The sequence below is a fragment of the Heterobasidion irregulare genome (genome assembly GCF_000320585.1).
Source record: "Heterobasidion irregulare TC 32-1 unplaced genomic scaffold scaffold_04, whole genome shotgun sequence".
Taxonomy (NCBI): domain Eukaryota; kingdom Fungi; phylum Basidiomycota; class Agaricomycetes; order Russulales; family Bondarzewiaceae; genus Heterobasidion; species Heterobasidion irregulare.
In genome coordinates this window covers 166,554-191,521 of record NW_009258200.1, presented here as the reverse complement: position 1 = coordinate 191,521, position 24,968 = coordinate 166,554, and the positions used below count along the sequence as shown (strand labels likewise).

At 49.8% G+C, this 24,968-nt stretch overlaps 9 protein-coding genes across 9 annotated transcripts; 6 read left to right on the top strand and 3 right to left on the bottom strand.

The window, feature by feature from the left end:
* Positions 1–41: 41 nt before the first annotated feature.
* On the top strand, positions 42–1,090 carry HETIRDRAFT_426125 (uncharacterized protein; the record flags this gene model as incomplete). Its single annotated transcript, XM_009546507.1, has 3 exons — positions 42–112; positions 213–259; positions 405–1,090. 3 exons carry the CDS (start codon positions 42–44, stop codon positions 1,088–1,090), a joined length of 804 nt encoding a protein of 267 aa, XP_009544802.1.
* Positions 1,091–1,629: 539 nt separating this feature from the next.
* On the top strand, positions 1,630–2,028 carry HETIRDRAFT_17257 (uncharacterized protein; the record flags this gene model as incomplete). Its single annotated transcript, XM_009546304.1, has 2 exons — positions 1,630–1,806; positions 1,852–2,028. Coding segments are annotated over 2 exons (354 nt in total), but the record flags the coding sequence as incomplete, so codon positions are not given.
* A 42-nt stretch (positions 2,029–2,070) lies between these two features.
* Positions 2,071–2,385, top strand: HETIRDRAFT_57868 (uncharacterized protein; the record flags this gene model as incomplete). The annotated part of the gene is made up of 1 exon (XM_009546389.1): positions 2,071–2,385. One exon carries the CDS (start codon positions 2,071–2,073, stop codon positions 2,383–2,385), a length of 315 nt encoding a protein of 104 aa, XP_009544684.1.
* A 545-nt stretch (positions 2,386–2,930) lies between these two features.
* HETIRDRAFT_416617 (uncharacterized protein) lies at positions 2,931–5,806 on the bottom strand (the record flags this gene model as incomplete). The annotated part of the gene is made up of 11 exons (XM_009546506.1): positions 2,931–3,175; positions 3,299–3,388; positions 3,413–3,674; positions 3,738–3,837; positions 3,885–4,240; positions 4,337–4,503; positions 4,543–4,986; positions 5,044–5,124; positions 5,273–5,296; positions 5,323–5,485; positions 5,732–5,806. The coding sequence occupies 11 exons, from the start codon at positions 5,804–5,806 to the stop codon at positions 2,931–2,933; spliced, it is 2,007 nt and encodes a 668-aa protein (XP_009544801.1).
* A 4,130-nt stretch (positions 5,807–9,936) lies between these two features.
* Positions 9,937–11,376, bottom strand: HETIRDRAFT_315921 (uncharacterized protein; the record flags this gene model as incomplete). The annotated part of the gene is made up of 1 exon (XM_009546505.1): positions 9,937–11,376. One exon carries the CDS (start codon positions 11,374–11,376, stop codon positions 9,937–9,939), a length of 1,440 nt encoding a protein of 479 aa, XP_009544800.1.
* A 3,983-nt stretch (positions 11,377–15,359) lies between these two features.
* Positions 15,360–16,583, bottom strand: HETIRDRAFT_316443 (uncharacterized protein; the record flags this gene model as incomplete). Its single annotated transcript, XM_009546504.1, has 1 exon — positions 15,360–16,583. One exon carries the CDS (start codon positions 16,581–16,583, stop codon positions 15,360–15,362), a length of 1,224 nt encoding a protein of 407 aa, XP_009544799.1.
* A 1,500-nt stretch (positions 16,584–18,083) lies between these two features.
* On the top strand, positions 18,084–20,051 carry HETIRDRAFT_426121 (uncharacterized protein; the record flags this gene model as incomplete). The annotated part of the gene is made up of 8 exons (XM_009546503.1): positions 18,084–18,323; positions 18,384–18,467; positions 18,524–18,626; positions 18,735–18,868; positions 19,052–19,153; positions 19,214–19,655; positions 19,720–19,919; positions 19,995–20,051. The coding sequence occupies 8 exons, from the start codon at positions 18,084–18,086 to the stop codon at positions 20,049–20,051; spliced, it is 1,362 nt and encodes a 453-aa protein (XP_009544798.1).
* A 1,582-nt stretch (positions 20,052–21,633) lies between these two features.
* Positions 21,634–23,220, top strand: HETIRDRAFT_165233 (uncharacterized protein; the record flags this gene model as incomplete). Its single annotated transcript, XM_009546502.1, has 4 exons — positions 21,634–22,095; positions 22,152–22,406; positions 22,478–22,792; positions 22,852–23,220. 4 exons carry the CDS (start codon positions 21,634–21,636, stop codon positions 23,218–23,220), a joined length of 1,401 nt encoding a protein of 466 aa, XP_009544797.1.
* Positions 23,221–23,965: 745 nt separating this feature from the next.
* HETIRDRAFT_165232 (uncharacterized protein) lies at positions 23,966–24,841 on the top strand (the record flags this gene model as incomplete). Its single annotated transcript, XM_009546501.1, has 1 exon — positions 23,966–24,841. One exon carries the CDS (start codon positions 23,966–23,968, stop codon positions 24,839–24,841), a length of 876 nt encoding a protein of 291 aa, XP_009544796.1.
* Between the last annotated feature and the right edge of the window lie 127 nt (positions 24,842–24,968).

Below are 24,968 nucleotides of genomic sequence, written 5' to 3'. Positions count from 1 at the left end.
CATTGAGTCTGCAGGCATGCTTCACTATCAGCTCCATTGAGATGTGGAGCCCGGACGATGGCACATTCAACTATCCAATCTTTTACAGGCGGATTGTGGAGCTTTTTGAAAGGTACCAAGCTGATAAGTGAACAAAGGACACCCTTGCATGGTGGAACAAGTATCTTCCATCTTGCTCTTTGGGTTGCTTGCACTAACAAAATTCTTTGCAGGACAGTCTTTGGGGATGAATCAGGATGTGCAATACCCAATTCAGGAGGTGAAAGCGACACAGATGGGTCCAACAGCAAATAGGAAGACCTGCACACATTGCACTGCAAATACCGTGCAATAGAAGAAGAAAAATCTGGTATTCAGGTTCCATTACATATCCACATGCTACTGATGTGCTACATACTTTACAGCACAGGCCACCAGTCTGGACACCGGCGTACAAATTTCTGCTACACCTTTGTTGGGCCTGGCACTTGAAGCTAGCAACCTGACAAGAGCGGCCCTGAACATGCTCACAACAATGGCTTCTCGCATGAATGCCCCCGGCGCCGACGACACAGACCACACAATGATGACCGGCTCATCAAGTCCGCCGCCTCTCAGACAACTTGCCACCCAGTCCTCTCGTCATGGTCAAAGCACCCAGTCCTCTCGTCATGGTCAAAGTAACTGGCACATGTTGTTGCGCATCCTGGACGAAGACAAGGATGAAAACAAAGACATGTACCTGGATGGTAGGCCCTGTGGCAGCTTGTCCAAGAGTTCCATGCACGATGGGGAAGACGGCACTGCACACCAATCGCGCAAGTGCAAGACCCTCATGGACGACGACTCTGACGCTGCTAACAATAACACCGGCAGTATTGCCCATCACTCATGCAAGCCCAGATGTCTTGTTGAGGAGGACGATGAGCACAAGCACGACAACCACAACCATAACAACCATGACAACCATGACAACATAGTGCCGCAATTGCACAAGCGCACGGCCGCGCATGCTCAGTATGATAATGATAGTAGCCACACCTCAAAAGCACGCAAGGCCAAGATGAATGCTGGCACTATGTCAACTTCCAAGGGCAAGGGGAGGTCTTAGACGGTCATCCTTGCTGTTCAATCCTAGGGGGTTATACTGTTTTCTCGTGCTCTGCTTCAATCTCTTGTGCTCTGTGCTCTACATGGCTCTGCAGCATGCTCTTGTTTTGGCTTTTCATGGTTTATCTTCTACATTACTGACTCATGTACTCGTGCCCGCAAAAAATGTTTGAACACCATCACGTGAAGCTTCTATATGAGTTGCCGAGCCTTAGTAGTCTTAAGAAATTCATGCCTCCTGCTGGAACCACTGAGTTTACACCCTCAAAAAGAGGTCAAATCCTTGCTTTGCATGATCTTGGATACTCATATCAAAAAATTGCTTCCTTGACTGGTGCTTCTGTTGGGGCATGCCATGATACTGTCACTCGTGAGAACCAATTCCATACCCGACACAGTCTCCCTCGATCTAGCCAGCCACATATCATTGATGGCCGCACACAGCGCAGGGTCCTTCATAAGATCTGTACACACCGTCTGGACCCTTATCCCATTATATCTGAGCATGTTGAACATGTAACATCCCAACAAGTTCGCACCATAGCAACTTCTGCTGGCTATCATTGCCGAGTTGCACGTCACAAGCCCTTCCTATCACCAGCAGCTGTCTGGAAACGTCTCATTTGGGCAAAGGAGAATATGACAAGGGATTGGAATGAGGTTATCTGGACTGATGAGGCAAAGTTGGAGTTAGGAGAGAGGCCAGGGCACAAGAGAGTGACGAGATTACCAGGTGAAGAATTTCTTCCCGAGAACATATAGCCAACCTTCAAGAGTAGTCGCAAATCCATCATGGTATGGGGGTATATTGCACATGGTGTGAAAGATCAGCTGATCAAGCTGGAATTCCTGCCTGCAACCATGAGTGAGAAGGGCCGAAGACGAGGTGGAGGCTTGGGTACAAAAGAGTATGTTGCACAGGTTCTTGAAGGGCCTCTAAAGGATTTTTTCAACAGGATGGAGCAGCAGCAGATACGTCTCATGCTTGTTGTCGAAGATGGAGCACCAGCCCACACAAGCCACCTCACAAAATCTGCTCGGTTGAAACTGGGCATCACACCCCTAACACATCCTCCATCTTCGCCCGATCTTAACCCTATCGAGCCATTATGGCTGCTGCTCAAAAACTGTGTTGCTGATACCCCAGGTGCCAGTAATTCTCTCGAGAACTTATGGTTAGCAGCACAGCATGCATGGGAAGAAATTACAGAGGAGGGTATTCAGAGACATACCAGGAAGATGTCAGAGAGAGTTGCACAAGTTCAGGCAGCAAAAGGCTGGCATACAAGATTCTAACTACTGTATTATATAAAAGACATTCCTAGCTCTTCATAAAGACTATCAAATTGTCGATCCATTCACAATTGCTCTCAGGAGACAGTTAGAAACTAGGAGACATGTTATGTCACAGTCACCTGTTCAAACACCTTTCGCGGGCATGAGTATATTTCTTCTTGCCACTGAATGTATTCTTATTGTTTGATTGCCATGTATACTTCCTCTTGCTGCTCTAAATCCCGCGTGCGGCCAGTCTTCTGTGGCTGACGCCGGTGAATCTTCCAAGTGGTGTGTGTTTGTATATGTTTTGTGCCAGCCGCCAATGGAGAGGGCTTGGGATAGGCTCAGACACAGCTGGTCTTTCAAATTCCACTGTTCTGCTATGCTCCGTCAAGGGCTCCATGGGAGACCGGCTGGGCTCACTGGTTGCGGTTTTGGCGGGGCACACCAAATGTGAGTTCAACTTAGCCGAATTTCGTGCAATCTTCAGCCACCACTACTATACCTTGCCTTTCTCCTTCCTCTCTCCCTCTCCTGTCTAAACTGACTGTGTAACATTTCATTCATATGGTTAACTGTGTCTCTATATATGAATCTGATTGATTATTATCTGGAAATTCATCTTCAAAATCATCAAACACAAGGTTATCATCCCCCTCCTCAGCATAGCCATCCATATCAAGTGCTACATCCTCCAAGGATGTCAAATACAGGTCAGGTCGAACACCCTTGTTGAGATCCACCTCGTCAAAATTATCTACACTTGCATCACTGTGCCCATCACTATCGTCAGCGGTCACATCAGCGTCTGCCAAGCTGTCAGTCAGAGAAAGCCACTACATCGGCATAACACTCTTGAGCAATATGAACATACCTGTTAATAGGTGGCTATAAATGATGCTGGCATCAGAAGGGCTTGTGTTGCCTTCACAATATTCAATAGCACCGACTAATGGTTTGACTCGGCGCCGTTGCTGTAATGTTGTGAACATTGAATTAAATTGCTTTAATGCAGTTACTGCTCCCTATGAAAGTGACATATAACCATCAATAATCACATCCGCAGCAGGTGGGCCATCATCATTGAATGCCCGGCCCTGCTGTTCCGTGTACACACTGTGATGAGAGAGACTGCCCATCAACTCGTTGATGTCATCCATTAGGTCAGGCGCGGCGTGGCGGTTGCCTTGCTTGGAGCCTAAAACATCATGGACATTAGTAGCCAGGCAGCGTAATATTTCCATGCAAGGCGCAATAGTTTTAAGCCACTCCCAGGAAGCGGCGCTGCCATGTGCCTGATAGTAGTCCTAGTTGGGGCCCGTTCACCAACCAATTAGTGGGCTGTCATTGACAGAAGTGCAGTCACTCACCTTTATCCAGAAGTTGAAGTGCTCTTGCAATAAGTCCACCTCATGCCAACCTTGAGGCTTCTCAGTTGGATTCACTAGCCAGTTGTTGAGCACAACCTTACTGTGGAGATTTTAGCTATATCATGATATATAATGTGCAATACTTACACGAGGGATGCCGGCCAGACATGTGTGATGTTGTGCACCAGATAGAGGATTTCATATGCGTATTTTGACTGGCTGTTGCCCCGAAAAGCTAGTCCCCAGATTTTGAGGATATTGAGGACGCGCCCTGAATCGCCAGCCTTGATGGTGTCCGAGAACTCCCTCAAATGCAGCGCATTGCGTAGAAACAGGATCGCATTTTCGAATACCATGTCGCCTCGGTGAGAGCCGTGAACTGCGCATTCTTGTCGTAGGTGATGAACTGTACGATTATCAGTGAAACGGTCAACAACGGTCGCAGCATGTGACTGGAGTGTCTCCCACGTCAAGCCGTCCGCGTATTCATCCAGTGAAGTCGACTCCACAACTAGGAGAATGCAATGTAGGACCCAGGCATAAAGGGAGACAAAGATGAGATCCCGGCATGTTCAGAATGGGGGCAGGAATGTCGCCACAATTGGTTTGTGCTCCAGGATCGTGTTGTGAGTGACGAGGGATGCAGGGTTGGTGAGGAGGTGGTTGGGTTGACCGAGGTGAGTTGTGATGAACCCATGGCTTGCTGCCATCTTGTAATGGAAGAGGCTGGGTACAAATAGCGCCCATTGAAGCACCGCTGCACCTGCTTTGTTGCCCGCACAACACACACCGATGGATCAAAGACGTGCAAGTGACAATTGATCACTAGCAATAAGCTTGAGCTCTGCAGCGAACTCTGGCATCGACATATCAAGCCGCAGTTCCTTCAAAACGGCATCGACCACCTCTGCATTCCCAGCAGTCAATGACTCATTGATGTTCATTGCTGGCAGGGGATAAACATCAGTCTTGTGTAGTTCTATCTTCTGATGAGATGTCGGAAGGCTCTCTTGAAGGGGTTTCCGGAAGCGCTGCATGTTGTGTCCACTATGATGCATCACGATCATAAGTACAGTGTGGACTAAGCATGTCTGGAAGAAGGTGTGGTCATCGGGTTGGAGTATGAGGTCATCAAGTGACAGGGGAGGTGCTTTGTCAAAGGATTTGTCGAGGTTGGTCGCTTGGAGTGCCTCTTTCGATGCGTTCAATAGAGGTATCAACGTTGCGCACATCCCGTTTTCTTGTGTGTCTGTACCACTGTATCATGAACCTAATCTGATGTTTTGGGCAATAGACAGACACTCACCAATCCTACCGACTATCTGTGATGTCGCTTTCTGGACCCAGTTGATGTTGTTATAGACAACCATGAAAGGGCCTTCAGCAGCTTTTTGTCAGGCCGTGTCATGCGTGCTCTGAGACAGAAGCTCCAAAGTGCCGAGGCGTGACTCTCGGGGTATTGGAGAGAGTCAGATGGACGTGGTAAGTGATTGTTCCCTTTGATCATCTGCCTAGGTCGCTCCCGTTGACTGTACTGTAGTGCTTGTTGATACCGCAGCCTGAGGGTCATGTTTATGTTCTCGACCTGCGAGTGTTGTATAGCTTATGCTCAGCCCCAGGTGATTCAAGACTGTGATTTGTTGGCGCGAGGCGCCAGTCGAATACAGGTAAAGGCCCAAAATGTGTTGGATATATGTGTTTTTCTGACTATGCTCTCCTAGTAGGGTAACAGCGCCCACTGCAGCAAGCTATGTATGGCAAGAGAGCTTTCGTTAGGTTCAAATTTGTGTGATGATATCAAGCAGCAATCTTACGAATCATTTGTATTTTCGCCTCTTCTTTTGGATCTTCTTTTCCTGACGCTGTGTCATATTGATGCTCTGTAGCATTTGCATGGTGACCAGACAGTACTGGTCAACTATGTCCGCCAAGGTCTCAAAGTTGAGGCCTAGTGCAAAGCTTGCATCGAATACTCAATCTGTGATGCAAAGTACCCCACTCTTCGTCACAGATTTGGCCTCCTCTGTGATCAATGCTGCCACTGCCCTCGTCACCCATTCCTGTACCATCTTTCATGCCGTCTGTGAATTATTGGGGGAAATCCAAGAGTCAAGCAGCCCGCAGACTTGCGCCAGCTTCAAGAAGAAGTTCATCCACCGCCATCCTCGCGATTTCTCTGCTGGATCAGAAACAAAGGCTGCTAAGTCCCTGAAAGTAAGTCCATAGTCTTCAAGCACTTGGAGTGCCTCTCGCATTGCCCATGCCCTCTTTTCAGCACTATTGATGAGCCTTTGATCCAGTGTCTGCCGCCGCTTTTTCTGCCCCTTGCAGATTAAATTGCCTTTCTTGTGCACAGGCGAGGACATGAGGACTCCAGGGTCGCTGCTGTCCATGCCCCACAGGTTGTCACCAGCTGTTACGACTGCTCGTCGGTAACCCCAAGAGTAGGAGGTTCTTCCCTAGGTCACTCGTGGAGGATGTGTGGAACGGTGGTCTCGACCGTACGTGTAGCACAGGAGCTAGAAGTGTATTGCGATGTAGCAATGAAAGTAGACAGTATGAAGACTGTCTAAGGATGAAGGAGTACTGTAGGAGGACAGTACTGAACGAAGACTGCAGTAGGAAGACTGCAGTAGAACAAAGAGAATAGACTGAAGATCGTCAGCCTATTCTATGGGCCTTTTATACTACTTTGGGAAGTAGGGCGTGAGAATACCGAATATGTATCTGTAGGTATTCTCTAAGTCGTCTCTCTCAATAACGACTACTCTTGTGCTTCTCCGTTGGTCTCCTTCCGGCCAGGAGAGACTAGGAGGTTCATGCCCTGCGTGTGAGTAATTTATAAGGCGGCGCTCCATGCCCGCTAATACAATAGGCCCGTGATACTCGACCAACGATAAGGTGATCCGTTGGGAGTGGATGACCAAGGTTAATATCTGTACCTTGGTGTACGCCTCAACCTGTGAGGCCGCGTGATATTTGTGATGATCGTATCGGTATAGACCGCCGTGTAGGCCCGATAGAACGTGATCATAACAATACCCCCTTTCTACGTCCTATTCGCCTGGTAGGACCACGCCTTGCGTGTCATCGCCGCTCCATATACGATTTGCTTTCTTGATCCAATGATGGTCTCCGGATGCGACTTCCGAGACATGACTTCGTTTTCTGGGAGGAAGACCGACTTACGTCGTTTGATCCTCTAGGAGTTTTCCATCTCCGTTGAGCTGTTTGTTTGTCGAGTCGTGAGGGTATCCAAGCCTCCGCTCTCTAGGATGTTCTTCCTTCACCCGTGGGATTGATTTTGCCGCGGATAAACTGCATCGCGGTCTTACTTCCAGCCCGCTTCTGGAACAGCATCAAGAAAGGCGTATGAATGCGAGTGGTGTGTGGATGTGTAGAAATTCGAGCGTGTGGGTTCTAATTCGTGTCATCAGGTTCTTCTTCTTCCTTCTCCGAGGGCCAAACCTCAGTGTTTCCAGGATAGTCGTCTATCCTCATGATTTGTTGTTCCTCTTGACGACAGTGGATGGCGCCCATGGACAAGTAGGTTGATCGCTTTACGAAGGCTTAGGCCTACTTCTCCAGGCTACCAGTCATGACGCCCCAAGCAGTATCGCTCCCATACGGTGAGCTCATCTCCGGTGAGGTTGCAGCCAAATCCCAAGCAGTATTGTCCCCATACGGTGGACTCATCTCCGGTGAGGCAGTTTACGGCATCCAGAGTTTGTTTTTCACAAACGTGGGCCTATGGTGGGGAATACCACGTGTAGTGTTGGGTTCGAGGCAAGGATGTGAAGAGAATTAGACTTGAAGGGTGCAGCGAGGAATAAGGAGGAGTCTGACTCCTTTTCCGGGTCTGCTCGTTCGCTTGCACGAATTAGACATCAAGACCACAGCTGATATATTGGTCGGGGTGCGAGATATATCCACGACTGGCAGTTTAAAACGTCATGCGGGACGGTCCGTAGTTTATCGTCGTTTCGGACGATCCGTAGTTTAACGTCTTTGCGGACGTCAGTAGTTTTACATCGTTTCGGATGTGCTTCATCATCAACATGGAATATCTGTGGGGAAAGATGTTTCTGCACGCCGGAATTTCCATCGGTGATGTGCATAGGGCCATAGACCAGACTTTACCCGCTCCAGATTCCACTGAGGCATGATGGACGGTTTATACTATATCAAACCGGATAACTTGTAACGCCTCAAAGTTATGAGACCGCTCAGTTTAACGCCGTGAGGTAGGCGGACCTGCAGTTTAACGCCGTGCATTAGGCGGCTTGCAGTTTAACGCCGTGCGATAGGCGGTTGCTATCGTCTGACTATGTCCCTCGAGTCACGATAGGCTTTTCCTCCGAGGATGAGGGTAGTTTAATGTCGTCTCGGACATTGTCGACACATTCTCGTCAAGAATGGTGTCGACCGATGATCCCTGTATTAAAAGGGACGAGTAGTTTAACGTCATCTCGGACGGATTGACACCATGGCGGTCAATCCACAACTCCTATGCGGTAAGGAGCAAATAGTTTTGTGTCATTGCGGACGATTCAGCACCAGAGTGATGAATCACAACTCCCATGCGATCGGGAGCAAGTAGTTTAACGTCATTGCAGACGCATTGGTGTCCAGGGGATTGGACGTCAATGACAACCCCTAGGTCCAGGGGCACTAGTTTAACGTCGTCGCGGACGCGCGGTATCTTGTCAAGATCGCCACGCACGATCCCTATGCTTGAAGGGACAGTAGTTTTACATCATTCCGGATGCCCGTAGATTACCGTCGTTGCGGACGTCGATGCCATTGGCCTCGAACAATCCCTATGTGGAAAGGGACAATAGTTTAACGTCATCGCGGACGTTGTTTCGCCACAAATATTGTGGAAAAACAATGCTTAGTTTAACGTCATCCCGGACGCTTCGTAGTTTATCGTCGTTGCGGACGACCGGCGGAATAGACTTCGGCTGAGTGGCCCGCTCTTGTCGTTCTTCCGCTATGTGGGCCAGATGAGAGTCGCGTGACCTAGTCCCTTCCCACTAGATTTTCGACTCGAGGCACGTGTCCTAGTTGCCTCCTGACTAGGTCTTGGAGCGGAATTTCTTGTACTTCGACTCCAGGACTAGACTGAGCGCTCCATGAAGAGATGCTTGCTCTTCCATGTCCCCAGACCCCTCGCTTGGATTTGAACCAAGACGACCCGATATTCTTTTACCGAAAAGCGAGTGAATATCGGAAGCGCTTCGACCTTTTATAGGCAGGGTTCTGTGACGCGAGTCCTTCCGCGCTTCGCCAGAATGCAACCACGCTCCTTTGGTCAATGGTAGTTTAACGTCATCTCGGACGATGGGTAGTTTTCCGTCATTTCGGACGAAGACTAGTTTAACGTCATTGCGGACCCTAGTAGTTTATAGTCATTGCGGACCAAGCCTTTGGTAGTTTTACATCGTTCCGGATGTGATTTTGTGGCCTTGCATCATTAGGAAGACTTGTGAGGTAGAGGCGGCCCGCTCTCTACATCATCTCATGCGCCAGCTGTAGGATCCCCTAATGCGGAAACGATCCTGTAAAACGGGAGATCCAAAGTGGGACGTCCCAAAACACCAGTCAGACCTTGACTGTGAGGGTTCACGATACGAGTTATGCATCATAATTTCTTGACTCGGACTTGCAACCGGTTATGTATGGGCACTTCGCTGTACCAAGGCGAAGGGCCTGCTTGTCGACACCTACGAGTAGAGTATATGTCATGTAGAGGGTTCCCTAATGCGGAAAAAACCCTGTAAAACTGAGGATCCAAATGGGACGCTCGTTGTATCTGTCAGATTAACTCCTTGACAGCGAGGATGTGAAAGGTTCCGCCGTAGGCTATACGTGGAATTATGCCCGCTGTTGTCCTTGATTCGTACCATCATTTGAACCTAGGACTAAAATGGTCAGGTACTTCCCCTGCCTTCTTATCTTTTCACAGTTTTAAGACATGCAGGTCCGATAGTTTAGACGTCATTCCGGACGCGGGGTAGTTTAACGTCTCTTTCGGACGAGGTCGTACAGTTTAACGTCTTGAGGGATGATCCTAGTTTTACGTCGTTGCGGACGACTGTAGTTTTACATCGTTTCGGATGTAATTTGTGTCAGGGGAAAAGGAGTTCCTCAACTTCCTTACCCCCTTTCTTCTTCCTATGCCCTGTTATTAGTCCGTTTAATAATCGAAGGGTCCTTGATAATCCCCGCCCCCTTCGTCAGGTCGGTAGTAGGGGTCAGCGTCGTCGTAATTTCCTGGATCGTCTAGAGCATCCCATGCATCGAGCTCGGATCTAGTCCAAGAGCTATTTCTTCGAGCCTCCGAATCAGCGCGGCGAGTTCTGCGGCTACTTCGGTTATCCTCTCTTTCGTTCGTACGAAATCGAGCACTAGGAGGAGGCGATCCAGGCCGGTGTCGAATACTCCGGCCAGCAGTTGTTCCGCGTCCGAGGGTTGCCTGGTTTCCCCGACTCCGCCTTCCCTCATTTCTTCGATAGACGGGCGGTTCCTCCTCGTCGGTATTTCCTTGGGATAAGGGAAAACCTCGTATCCGGTGAGAGGGGGGAGTCGCGGTATGGCTATGCGCTGTAGGAACCTCTCGTTGTCTCGGTGGAGGGCGCTCCACGACCGTACGCGGAACCCTTCTTGGATTTGATACAGGCGTGGGATGTTCTCCGGGACGTGGTACGTTCCAAGTGACAACTCGGAAAGGGTCGGTTCTGCTTGGTTGGACGTTTCCCAGTTCTCCTCCGAAGAGGAGAGCTGGAAGGAGCTCTCGGTTGACATATTGGGAGAACTCGTCAGGGTGGATGAGAAGGGCTCGGGGTCGCCCGTCATTATGGGCGTACCAGGAGGCTGTGTCCGGGTCGGTTTGGAGGGCAAGCGTCCTGATCTGGAGACTGGCACTAGCCAGTCGTCGAGGTACGTCGCTATGTTCATTCCCGGGTTGTCCTGCCGAGAAGTTAGCGAGTCTTTGGAGGGCCATGGCTGTGGCCATTTGTATTACCGCGGAGATGGTGTTCCGCTGGAGGAGCGCGTCCGCGTGTCGCTCCAGTTCTCCGGTGTGAGGATCTGTACGAGGGGTAGGTCCTCCCATGGAGCTGGGAATCGGTCCACTAGTTGGTACTGGCGGAGGTGCAGTTTCTGATAGAACTGGTATTGGTTCAGCTTCTCCATGGCCTGGGAGTTGAGCTGCCGTTCTTGCTCGAAATCCCGAGGGACCTGCAACTCCACTAGGACGCGTGCCTTCACTAGGAGGTGGAACTCCCACTGGTAATGGGCCAAGGCTCGACTGGTTTCGGTCATCAGAACTTTCATGCCGTGGTGCACCTCGTGAGGCCCTCTCCGGTGAGGGTCTTCGGGTTCTTTCCCTTTCCTTGAACTTGGCATAGTCTTCGGCGTCGTCGTCGGAGAGGTTGTTGGTATGAGGGGTGAGGAGGACCCCGGTAGATCCTGGTTGTTGAGGACTTGTTCCTCTATCAATTCGTCCAGCATCTGGTCGGTGAGGACTTGTTCCTCTTTCCACTCGTTCGACATCTGGATTGGCGACCATAAGGACGACATCGGGGGAGGAGTTTCTGGATGGAGACGAAGCATCGTGGTCGTCGTGGAGGAGCATTCGAATGGGGGAAAGTGTTCGAGAGGGAAAGAAGGTGAGAAGATGTTCTTGTTGGAGTCCTCTTGTCGCTCCTTTTATAATCTTTCGTCTCTCCTCTCAGGCTGTTCCCGGACGAGGTTTGTCAGGGTATTGGTCATGGAAATCTTTCATGGCTTCTTCCGCCGTTCCCTTTAGGAGAGTGTAGGGCTCCCAGGTGTTGTCTGATTCGGGATATCCCATCCATTTGACCAAGTATTTGGTTCCCCGTCCTTGCCGTTTTGAATCCACGATCATTTCCACTTCATAATGCTCTTCATCGTTCAATACTTCCGGTATTGGTCGCGCGAAGTTTTCTCCGTGGGCTTCGGTTTCTCTATATTTAGTGAGCACTGCGGCGTGGAATACCGGGTGAATCTTCCACTGCGGAGGAATTTGGAGTTTGTACGCCAGGGTTCCCACTTTTCCCAGTATCTTGAAAGGGCCATATCGCCTAGGGGCGAGTTTGAACTTAGGATGGGTTGTCCGAATGTGGGTTCCTTCTAGCCATACTTGGTCTCCTTCTTTCCACTGGGGAAGTTTCCTGTGAAGATCCCGGTCTTTGGCGTAGTTGCTGGCTATTTGTAAGCTAGCCGCGGCTTCTTCCTGAACTTCTATGATCGTCTTAATGCGTTCAGCTACCGCAGGTACCTTTGTCTCCAGTGCCGTGTCAGCTGAATAGGGAGGATTGAAACCGTATAGCACTTCGAAAGGGGATTTTCCGGTGGCCGAGTGCTTCCGTGTGTTATGTGAGAATTCGGCGAACGGCAGAAGGTCTACCCAATTGTCTTGATGGTAGTTGCAGAACGTTCTCAGGAATTGTTCGATCTCCTGGTTTACCCGTTCCGTTTCTCCATCTGTTTGGGGATGATACGCCGTGCTGAGAGCGGCGGTGATTCCTAGCCGTTTCCAGAGTTCTCGGGTGAATTTGGCCGCGAATTGAGGGCCCCGATCGGACACTATTTTGGTCGGCAGTCCATGCCGATTGAAAACGTTATTTTGGAAAAGCACGGTTGTTTCTTCTGCCGTGATCGTTTTCTTGCATGGGGTGATGACTATGCCTTTTGACAGACCTTGATCCACTACCACATTAATTGAGTCGAAACCTTTGCTTTCGGGTAGGTCCGTGACGAAATCCGTCGAGATGAATCGCCAGGGAACGTTGGTGGTTTCCAGAGGGTGGATAGGTGGGTGTGTCCTGTGTGTCAAATTCTTCATGGATTGGCATATGGCGCATCCATCCACGTATTCATGGACGAATTTTGTCATGTTTTGCCACCAGTAGTGTCGTTGCACCATTTCCAATGTTTTTGCTCTACCCGGGTGTCCTACCGCGGGTGCATCATGATGTGTTTTGACGATGAGTCTTCGGATGACGTCATCTTTGGGGACGCATATGTGGCCATTGCGTCTGGTGATTCCGTCCTCATATGTCCAATGTCCCAATAATCCTCTCATCCCTTGTGGTCCTACTCGTAAGAGTTTTGCAAGAGCTACTCTTGTTAAGGCGTCATGTTCCGATTTCGAGTGTCGGATGAGGGAGATGAGGTTTGAAGAGGCAATTTCCGTGGATTTTATATGCCGTGTCGGGGACGGTTCTACCAATGTTTCGTCGGATTTGTTGAAAAGCTTGGCCGGGAGTAAAATTTGAGATTTGTTGTCAGATTCTACCCCCTCACTTAGATCTGGACGCCTGGACAGAGCATCAGAGTGATTTGTCGATCCTGCTTTATAGCTGAGTGTAAAGTCGAATCTGCTCAAATAAAGGCTCCAACGGGCGTGTCGTCGTGATAGGTCTCGCGCCGTTTGGAAGTGTTCCAGGTTTTTATGATCTGTCCAAATCTCGAAGGGGTGTCGTGCGCCTTCGAGGTAATGATTCCAATGTTCCAACGCTTTGATTATAGCCAAGAGTTCCCGGTCGTGAACGTCGTAATTCCGCTCTGCTGGTGAAAACGATCCAGAGAGGAAAGCGACTGGGTGCCAGTCACCATCTTTTCCTTCTTGTAGAAGGGTAGCTCCATAGGCGATTAGTGATGCGTCCGTTACTAGTCGATATGGGTGCATGGGATCTGGATAGTTCAAGACAGGTTTACTGATAAAAGCTTTCTTTAATCGTTCGAAAGCTTCTTGGCATTTTGTAGTCCAGTTCCATTTCTCGTCCTTTTTGGTGAGGTCATGTAGGGGGCGCGCGATGAGTGAGAACTTGTCAATAAAGCGCCTGTAAAAATTCCCTAGACCCAGGAAGGAGCGAATGTCGCGGACTGTACGTGGGATTGGCCAATCTTTTATTGCGTCCACCTTTGAGTCCTCCATGGCGACATGGTCTTTTGAAATTGTATATCCCAGGTATTGGAGCTTTTCCTTGTAAAACTCGCATTTTTCGGGTTTCAAATATAGATCGTTGTCGCGTAGGATTTGGAAAACCTGGTTTAGGATTTTGACGTGTTCTGCCATGGTTTTGGAGAAGACGAGGATGTCGTCCATATATACGGTTATCTTCCGGGCTGTGATGAGCTCTCTGAAGATCATGTTCATCATAGCTTGGAAGGTGGCTGGTGAGTTGGTCAGGCCGAAAAACATCACCGTGGGTTCGTAAGAACCTAACGGAGTGATGAAGCTCGCCTTCCACTCATCTCCTTCTTTGATGCGTATATTGTTGTATCCCCATCGCACGTCCAATTTGCTAAAAATGATGGCCCCTTTTATCACATCCAGTAGTTCCTGGATTAGTGGAAGGGGGCACACATTCGGGATGGTGTGCGAATTTAAGTGGCGATAGTCCTGTACCGGGCGTAGTTTTCCATCCTTTTTTCCTATAAAGAAAAATGGGGCTGCTGTTTGCGAGGTGGATCGACGGATGGTTCCTCTCTCCAGATGTTCCTTGATGAATTTTCCTAATTCGTCGTGTTTCTCTGGGCTCAGGGCGTAGATTTTGGGCACTTGAGGTTTGAAGGTTGGTTTCAAGTCGATGGCATGGTCCCAGTAAGTGTGTTCTGGGAGTCGCTGCGACTTTCGTTCGCTAAAGATGTCCAAAAATTCGTGATGCGCCTTGGGAACTCTTTCCTTTAGATTGGTGACGATAATTTCGTCTTCCAGGTCTTGGTCGAAACTGGCAAATCCTGACGGTTCGGGGGCCAGTTTCCGAATAACTGGGTCCCGGGTGGCCTGTTTTCCTGAGGGTTTGTCTGGGAGATCAGGTTCTCCCCCGTTTGGTGAAAGAGATGGCTTGTCTTGAGCCTTTCGTTTCTCTTCTGCGTATTTCCTTATGTCCTTTAGGAGCCATTTCCTTTTGAGGTATGCTCGTAGTCGGACGCCAAACGTTCCGCTGTGATCGCGGAGTCCTACATCTTCCGATAGTCTTCGGAGATGTTCGAGGCGCTGTTTTTCGCGCTCATTGATGCGTGGTTTGTGCCGTGGCTCCACGTCTGATAACTGCCTGCTGTATGGTGGTTCTTCCCTTGCCCTAGTGAACCCATATGGTTGCTGGCATTTCTGGGGGCACCGATCAAAGTGCACTTCACGTCGCCTCCATTCGATGGAGGGATCGTGGTATTTCAACCAATCTGTTCCCAGGATAAGGTCGTCTTTCCCTAGATTGGAGATAAACATCTGGACGCGCTCGGTATGCGTTCATCCACTGATGTCCCGAATGGTGAGGTTCACATCCAAGGCGGATCGGATGAGACCTGCTTTGTTAATGGTGTCATCGACGTTCCGGACGCGAATGGGGTTGTTGAGTGTATAGGTGGGGAAACGATGTTTCTTGACCCAAGTTTCGTTTACTATAACCCCTTCGCAGGCCGAGTCGATGGTTGCCTTTGCTCCAGCGTTTTGACTCCTGTTTGATACTTTCACGTTCAGGCGTATGGGGGTGATGATACGGTCGTTCATTGCTCCGATACGAATACAAGTGTGGGCATCAAACTCGGGTCGTCCTTGACCTCTCTCCTTCGCTGGCGAGGGAGAGGTCAGGAAAAACGCTCCGCGTGTCCCAAGATCACTTCCCTTGCTTCATCTTCCCCTAGTTCTCCGAGTACTGCTCCGATTCGAGCAGAATGACTGACGCTTCCGTCTCCCCGTTGTCCGTTAGGTAACATAGCGCGTTGCCCATGGTTCGTTTGGGGTCGTCCGGATGAGGTAGAGTGAGGACGTTCCATCGAAGGACCAGGTTGTGGTACCCGCTGGTTGTTGCGAGGGACATCCTCTGTCTCCATTCCTCGATATATTCCCGCTTGGTTTCCCATAGCGGGTGCGTCGTCTTCTCCTTCCAAATCAACCGCGCGGTTTCTTCTCCCTGTCGTGCCCATGCGTCTCTTCGAGTTTCCTCGAGTCGGTTGAACGCCTCTGCGTCGTGACGGGCAGTCAGTATTCCAGTGTCCTGTTTTTCCGCAATGGTAACAGGCGCTTGGAGGCTTGCCGTCATATTTCCGTTTCTGGCTAAGGGCATTGCGCTTGCGTGTCGCGTCAATGTCCATGTCAACGACTTGGTTGTTCATTCTACGAGGGGCGTTTGTGGAATTGTAGCGGGGAGAGATTTGGTTATGAAAACGATTCAGATAATCGCTTCGAAAGGAGGTGGAGTTGGCTAGGATGGCTTTTTGAGCTGTTCTGGCTCGCAGCCGTCCATCTATTTCGCAGGCTGTATTGATCCAGTCCTGAATGGTATCCTTTGGTTGGACTTCCTTGTCGTAAATTTTGTCCATGACGCGCGGGTCTAACCCGCGTTGGAAATAAGGGACCTGCTCTTTATCGGAGATGTCGGCATCGGCGGCGATGAGAATGAATTGGTTGGAGTATTCATCAACCGTCATTCGTCCTTGGGAGAAGGCCATGAGTGCGCTTCGCGCTTTGTCGGTCTTGCCCGTCTCCCTGAACTGTAATTTGAACTTGGCTAAAAAGTCCTTCCAGGTGCCTAGATCGGTAGGTGGATCTGCTCCTACTGATTTGAGGAGGAAGTTCTCCGCCCAAGCTCCTGCCGTGCCGTATCTCATGCATGAGAGCACAAGGGATATTTTGTCTTGATCGGTCTTGTACCAATCGGATTCTGCTGCGAAAAGAAGGAGGCATTGGAGCATGAATTTCTGGGATTCAATGCGGTCGCCTGTGTAATTGTCTGGGAGTTTGACTTTTCCTCTTCCGGGTTGTACTGTCGCGGAAGGGGTGTTTGTAGAAGTCGAAGCTTGTCCCGACATTTCGGCGAGTGGTTCGTTTCGGGTGTTGATCGGTGTTTGGTCTGGTGAGTCGGAGTCTGATTCCGAGGTTGTTTCCTCTTGCTCCGAGTCTTCGGGGATTACCGGCGCCGGTTCCCTGTATTGTGGGGCTAGTTCCCACTGAGCTTCTGTTTCGTTCCAAATATCCTCTTCTTCTGTTCCGTCTTCAAGGGTGAAGTAATAACGCCCGTTTCGGTATGAGCAGTTATCGTAATTCGGAGGGGCAGTTCCGTTATTGTCTTCGTAGACCCAGAAGTCCCCTTCGCGCCGGATAGGGCGATTGTTGTGACGGAGTTGATTATTGATACGTCTAGTGCCGGGTGGGTATTCCTGGCCTAGGTCTTGCTCCAGAGTGTGTGCAGTAACGCTTTCTCAATGGGGGTCTATATCCCCACTGAGCAAGGTTATGAGAGAGAGTGTGGCAGCAAGCTAGTGCGAGCAAGGTAGGGGCAGAAGAGTCTATTCTAGTGTTACGACTGCTCGTCGGTAACCCCAAGAGTAGGAGGTTCTTCCCTAGGTCACTCGTGGAGGATGTGTGGAACGGTGGTCTCGACCGTACGTGTAGCACAGGAGCCAGAAGTGTATTGCGATGTAGCAATGAAAGTAGACAGTATGAAGACTGTCTAAGGATGAAGGAGTACTGTAGGAGGACAGTACTGAACGAAGACTGCAGTAGGAAGACTGCAGTAGAACGAAGAGAATAGACTGAAGATCGTCAGCCTATTCTATGGGCCTTTTATACTACTTTGGGAAGTAGGGCGTGAGAATACCGAATATGTATCTGTAGGTATTCTCTAAGTCGTCTCTCTCAATAATGACTACTCTTGTGCTTCTCCGTTGGTCTCCTTCCGGCCAGGAGAGACTAGGAGGTTCATGCCCTGCGTGTGAGTAATTTATAAGGCGGCGCTCCATGCCCGCTAATACAATAGGCCCGTGATACTCGACCAACGATAAGGTGATCCGTTGGGAGTGGATGACCAAGGTTAATATCTGTACCTTGGTGTACGCCTCAACCTGTGAGGCCGCGTGATATTTGTGATGATCGTATCGGTATAGACCGCCGTGTAGGCCCGATAGAACGTGATCATAACACCAGCAGGGATGTTAGGGAGAGTTGTGCATGCCAAGAAATGGGAACGGTTCACCAACGGAGATGAAGAACCTTTGTCCGGTGGGGATGAGGGTGGCAGAGATTCTTGGATCGTGTCACACATGTCGCAGGAGTATTTTGAACAAAGGGCACGAGACAGATGAGGCTGGCCACAAGAGGATTATCAAGTGTAGAGCTCACATGGATCGAGTGCGAGGTAAGATCTCTGTGCTCTCCAGACAACTTTTTTTGACCTCCCGCTTCCCTCCCATACACACTTGTCATTTACAGCGATGACGACCCCCTCACTTTCCTAAAAGCAAACACCTAGCGAGAGGGCGCATGCCTCGAAACATCGTACCCAGCGACTGCCAGCCGTTCCGCCCAGTCCAATGTCATCACAGGCTGTCGAACACCTCAGCACTCAGTTAAGGGGCCAGTTTGCAGGCAGAGAACCTTGCAAGTTCCAGGTGCAGATGATTCAAGCACAAGAAGAGCGTTGCGATGCTATTTGCCAGGCTGCGACAGGCATGGGTAAAACAGCCATCACAGCCGGACCTTACGCGCTGGAGAAAAACAAAGGGAGGGTGACATTCATGATATCACCCCTAATTGGGCTGCAAAATGAAATGGTGAGTTACCCCTATTCATACCCGCTTTCGATTCCGATGGTGACCAGGGATGACATACAGGCTGAAACCTTCCAAGAAGAATACCATGTATCCGCCATAGCAGTCAACAGTGCACATCGCGGATATACATGGGAGCTCATGCGGGTAAGCCATATGATCAAAGTGCCCGCAGAATACCACAATAACACATTGTATGTCAGTACATCATCAAGGGGAAGTATCAAATTGTGCTCATATCCCCCGAGATGCTACTGTCTCGCCAGTTCATTGACAATGTCCTTTGTGCTCCCGAACTGGCATCATGTGTGTATTTAGTCATCGTAGACAAAGCGCATTGTATATCTCACTGGGGGGCACTCTTTTGCAAGAAATATGCATCTATTGGCTCCATCCGTGTATTCTTACCATGAGGGACACCATTCATTGCTTTGTCTGCCTCGCTTACTCAGCGCGTCACACTCAACATTGTCGAGAAGTTGCAGTTCACCCGTTCTGCTCACTTGTACCTGAATCTTGGCAACAATCGTCCAAATATGTCGCTTGCCGTAAGAGCCATACACAACACAATGAGTTCGTACACGGACCTCGACTTCCTTATCCCACAAGATTGCTTGCATCCCACTGACATCAAGAAAACATGGATCTAAGCCAACAATGTAACCGTCGGTGTGGAGATCATCAACCACCTTTGCATGCTCCTCCCGAGCCACTTGTATGGAATTATTCAGCCATACAACGCAGTCCATACAAATGAGTACCGCACAGAGGCAATGCAACAGTTTCGAAGTGGTGATATACGAATCTTGGTGTGCACGGACACCACTGGGATGGTACGTGGTTTCCGCCGGTCCCACAAGTGAAGCATGCACTAATCACCATTGCTTTGCCAGGGCTGTAATATCCCAGATATCGACATTGTCGTGCAGTGGAAACTGCCAGACAAACTCTCGAGCTTTGTTCAACGAGCAGGACGGGCGGCTCGAGCCCCTAATAAAACAGGGCTTGCAATTTTATTGGTTGAGCCAAATGCATACTCTATAGCAACCCACAATCCTCCTGCAGTCCATTCACGCCAGAATAACTCCAACGCTCGACGCTTGAAGCCCTACACCAAGTCTAAGGCAGGTACAACGAAGAAAGCGAGTCAAGATTACGCACGAGCACATGGTCACTTCCACAGTGGATGGACCACCGCACACGACGTCATAGCACCAGGAGGCGTCAGCCTCACATTCAACCCTCAAGATCCCACGGAAGGACTGTATCTTTTCGTCCAGGCTACAACATGTCGTCGGTCCATCCTATGCAAGGTGTTTGATAATCCTGAACCTAGTAAGTACCATCTGTATTTGATGTCTCTCCTTCTGACAATGGTCCTAGTGACATGATCTGCCAGATCCCATGGTGGTTTATTGTGATATATACAACCCCACATTGTTAAATCAGACCCAACCCGGGACCAAGAAGCGCCGCGCTGCAAGAGAGGCAAGTAAGACCGCTTTTGGACGCCCTAGCACTATCACAACCAACACGCTCCGGACGTGGCACGACACCATCCTTGCACACAATGCTCCAGATCAGCTCTATCTGACATTGGTATGCATACTCTCCAACAACACCATTATGAAGCTGGCATCTCTCCAAAGACCACTTTCCTCCGCCACCATCTAGAATTACCTCGCACCAAACTGGCAGCTCTGGCCCAAATATGGGCCTGAGTTGTCTTAACTCCTGCTTGGATTAAATGACCAGCACTGCAGAGATACGGGCCCTACCTTGAAACCGCCACTGCCCACCTTGCCCCCGGTCAATAATGGTGACCAGTCCAAGGCAGTGCCATCACCAACTGGTACGACATTGTCGTCAAAGCGCCCACAAACCACAGCTGGCCCCATGTTGCTCAGCAACATGACAAGCAAGGGAATGGTTTCACCCTGGGGCGCCTTGACCCCATGTAAACGAGCGAGGCACGCGCAACCTGTGGCCTCTAACGCTGGACCCCCACCATCATACCAACATGATACTATAGAGCATGCCCGAGCACAGATGACTGACACAGCACCACACACAACCTATTATTGAGACTATTGCTCACAAAGCTATAGACCTCCTACAAACAATCTGCCACCAATTCCAGCAACACTTCTACCTGCAGCATCCCCCTATGTACTGAACTGGGCCCAATCACCCTTTTATTCTTATTCCTCATCATCATTCGGCCCCCTGCATTCTTTGCCCTCCAACCCACAGTATAGTTATGCACTATGGGGACAGTACCCTACAATGGCACCATCATCCTGGCACCCTTCGGTTGCCCACATTGCTCTGCCTCGGCCCTCAGCATCTTTGCGAGGTGCGACAGAGTGCCCTGTTGCGAGTTCTGATTTTCAGGAACATTTGGAGGCAGAATAATATAGATAGATGATTTAGTTATTAACATATCTACATACATATTTATTTGCTAAGAGAAGTAACGAGTGTGGAGGTAAGGTATAGTAGTGGTGGCTGAAGATTGCACAAAATTTGGCTAAGTCAAACTCACATTTGGCGCGCCCCGCCAAAACCGTGACCAGTGAGCCCAGGCGGTATAGAGCCAGCTCGGCTTGCCCGGCCGTAACAACTCCTATGAAAACGCGCTGTGGCTTTTCAATGCCCGCTTGGCCTATTCCGCTTGGGAAGCATGAGGCTAGGCTTGGGATTGCTCGAGGAATAAGGTTCAAAATATTTCTTCATTATGTCATTTATTTGTCATATGTTTTCTCATATGTTTTTTGTTATTTCCTCATAGTAATAGACCCTTGCCCTCGACATGGTGGTGGGTAGGAGCCTGCATTGATCCATGGCACGGTGATACCGAAGCATTATGTTGGCTTAGGAGGTGCCGCCACAAATGGCTTACAATCATGAGCAAAAAAAACCGGAAACTGCCGGTTGGACCCTCGGAGTCAGTCTGTCCTAACACGGGACGGTAGAAGACAATGTAATGGCAAGTTCGCGAGAGTGCCTGTTGTCAAAAATACCCAATTCCCACCCCCTGTCTCCCTCGAGCCTTAGTGCACGCAAAACAGACACCATCGCTATCTGATCAGGCTTGAATCTGATTCAAAGACGATCAAGGTTTTCAGTCGGTGTGTACACCCTTTGCAATCACCCACCCCTTGCTCTCGTTTGCAGGATGCCGCCACCTACCAATGAGCCCATATACTTACATCACAATCGCATTCAACAAGCATGAGCTGATACTGAGATTAAATACTCTCTTGCAGTGATATCCGCCTTGTATAAAACCCCAGGCTCTGACTTTAAGAAGATGGCCAAAGATGATGTCCAAGACAACTTCTGGACTATCGAGACCGACACCTTTCTGGACCACGTCCTTGGCTGGAAGACTGCTGACAACAACGTCCGCAATGTCCTCCACACGCTGAACTCGTCTTCAGCCCAGTGGCTTTCCCTACCGAAGGTTCCGAAGCTAGAGAAGGAGCTCTACTCTTCATTCGCAGATACTGCCAACGCAATCATCGCTGCCTGCAGCGCCACTAATCCCATAGTTGAACTCGCGCTTGACATCTCCTGGCAAGCGGGTCCTAATAAAAGCCCGAAGTCTCCCGACCGGTGGTCGCCGCAGATTCGCCCTGACTCGCTGGCCGTTATCGGACTAAAGGACGCCCTAGATGAGTTCAAGAGACTCGACACACGGATTCAAGATCTTGAGCACCAACTGGGCTCTGGGCCGGAGGAAGAAGCTGAAAAGGAGGATTTGAAGCTTCAGGTGCGTCCGTTCTTCGATTTAAATACAGCTAATTCGGTCTCATTGCTTTGTCTCAGCGAAAGGAGGTGCTGAAGAAATGCGAGTTATGGTGGTTGCGTGTTCATATTCCTGTTGAGATGAAACTGAAGAACAGTAAGGAGGAGATGTTGGAAGGGATACTCCAGCTCTGCAGCTACATGTGGATGGTGCTCGCCGAGCAACTGGACCGGCGCTTTGCTATAGGACTTCTGTTGTGCAAGTCAAAGCTTACAGTATGGATGTGTGACCGCTCTGGTTTGGTCGGAACACGCACCGCGATCGATATCCATGCCGTACGTTTGTGTTCTTATTCGTTCTTACCCGCTCTAACGGGACATCTGTTCATTTTTTCCTTTTTGCACAGGAGCCTAAAAAGTTCATCAAGGTCATCATATCTTTGTCTCGTCTCAATCCCTCTAGGCTCGGTTGGGACACAACAATGCGTATCTATCGCATGGAGACGGCTACATATCACTTCTCCACAGATAAGGATGTGACCGTCGACTACTATGGTGTGAGCCCACATGAGACGACTTGGGCTATACAAGGTCCGAGATCTGACGGAAACGAGGGCAAAGACAGGTACTTGACGGTCAAAGCTCTCAGTACCGTGCAAGCGCAGGTGATGGAAGGTCGAGCGACGATTGTGTGGCTTGTTGTGAACGAGAGAACCATGGAGGTGAGGTCTCTCGGGGTACATATAATTGACTGATCATATGTACTGACCTGATATACTAGCGGTTTGTGCTCAAACAGTCGTGGCGTCCGGAGATGTTGCAGACTGAAGCAACATTCCATAAATTCCTGTCCAAGCCACCCTCTATTCACATCTGCGATATCGTCAACTCGGTCGACATCAGAGTCATGGACGACGAGCAGGGAGGCATGGTGGTCAACAACACGGTCAATCACATTCGTTGCAGCGTGGAGGTCCAAGCCTCTTCACTCAAGAGAAGTAAGTTGCCTAAAGATCCCGGAGCATCCGAATTACGCTCGACCAAGCGCAAGAAGCCGGAGCTCGATGAGTCCCAGCCCCATGAAAGCTTTCTTCACGTTACATTGACTTCTTCTGAGGTCTTGAAATTCCCTGTCATTGCCGACAGATGATTGGCAACAAATCGTGTCTTGACGCGCACTTTGATGCGGACGTACGGGTGGCCCATCAAGTTCTTCAAAGACATTCCCGAGCTTGTCAAATCCATGAGCCATGCTGTGAAAGGTGAGCATCCTTTCAAGCTGTCCGAATCTTATGAGCATTCTGCTGGCACCGTATTGACCGCCGTTCTCCAGCACACTGCGATTACTGGTTTAGTCGTATGCTTCATCGAGACGTCAGCACCGGCAACGTGCTTATCTGTCCCAGGTCTGATGTCAATGTCGAAGATACTTGTGGTAAACTCATCGACCTTGACTATTCGAAAAAATCGGACACGCGCGTAGAATACCCAGCACCAGAGCCTCCCGACAAGGACATGGCTGGATTCCTTCGACTCCGCCGGCAGGTGTCTGTAACCGATGAGGCCGCTGGCATCCTCATCGCTCGTTACCCATCACATTTCTTGGTATATATAGACGTGGTTCTCAGCATGAATCCGGACCTCAGAACCGCTAATAAAGAGGTGATTGATGTCATTTACTCAATCATACTCCAGAAACTGACCCTATGACTTAGCTGACAGTAGAAGATCTCTTTTTGGAGACACCTTTCGTGAGCTTTTATGCTGAAAATCCGACCGGCATCTCTACTCACTGCTGTCCATCAGGATCGCCCTCCAGCTTGGGATGGGCATCTTCCGCATACAAGGCATAGGACAGCAAGCAGACACCTTCGTCTATCTCTCGACTTCGTCTGATGCCAGATATTGTGCTCCAGGGCACCAGGGCTTTCATGAGCACCGAGATTATACATTCTTCAAATGTGCGTTACGAAGGTACCGAGGCGCTGAGGTCGCCGGGCCGGGTTGCCCACAGCGCCATTCATGATCTCGAGTCTTTCTTCTGGGTCCTTCTTTATCTCTGCCTCACGCGTGATGGTCCTGGCGGAGGACGTCGAATTGAGCTTTCCATCAATGAACCTTTGACCGAAGAGACCAAGCCGATATATGCCGCTGTTTACTGTCTATTCGACTCCAAGGACGATCACACTCTATGGAACAACAAACGGCTGCTCTTCGATAACCCTGACGACCTCGACGAAATCATCCTCAAGTGCATACACCCGTACTTTGATTCTTTGAAGCCTCTTCTCTCCAGATGGTGGAAGATCCTTCGCTTTGGATACATCACCTACAACGACTATGTGGCAGGAGGCCTACATGACCACATTATCACACTCCTCCAGGACGAACTCGGGAAGATACAGTCAAAGTCTAACTTGCATTCAAATCTGGATGCTGACGAGGTTGCGCACATGGAGGACAAGACAGATAAGGAGATTCAGCGAAGGAAGGACGACTTCGAATTCATTCAACTCCGGGTTCGCCAACTTGACGAGAGCTTAAAAAGACGATCGCCACATGCGGGGCAGCAGAGACTGCCCACGACTCCGCCAAAGGATAGCCGACAGGGCTCGGACCAAGCACCAGTCTGGGATTCGACGTCTCCGAAGGGGAGGTCGCAATATTCGATGTACACCAGTACTGATCCCGGCTCTCCACCCACTCCTCCGCCTCAGTTGAAGAAGGCGCGAATGGGCAACACTGGCGCTCCATTGTCAGGACGTCATTAAGGCAGGTTTGTGAGTATTTACGCCCAGTGAACGAATGTGGTCGAGTCCCGGCGAATATGAGTCAGCGGGTGGCTACTGCAACGGATAGGGTCGCATAAGTAGCATTGAACCGAGACTCTTTTTGGTG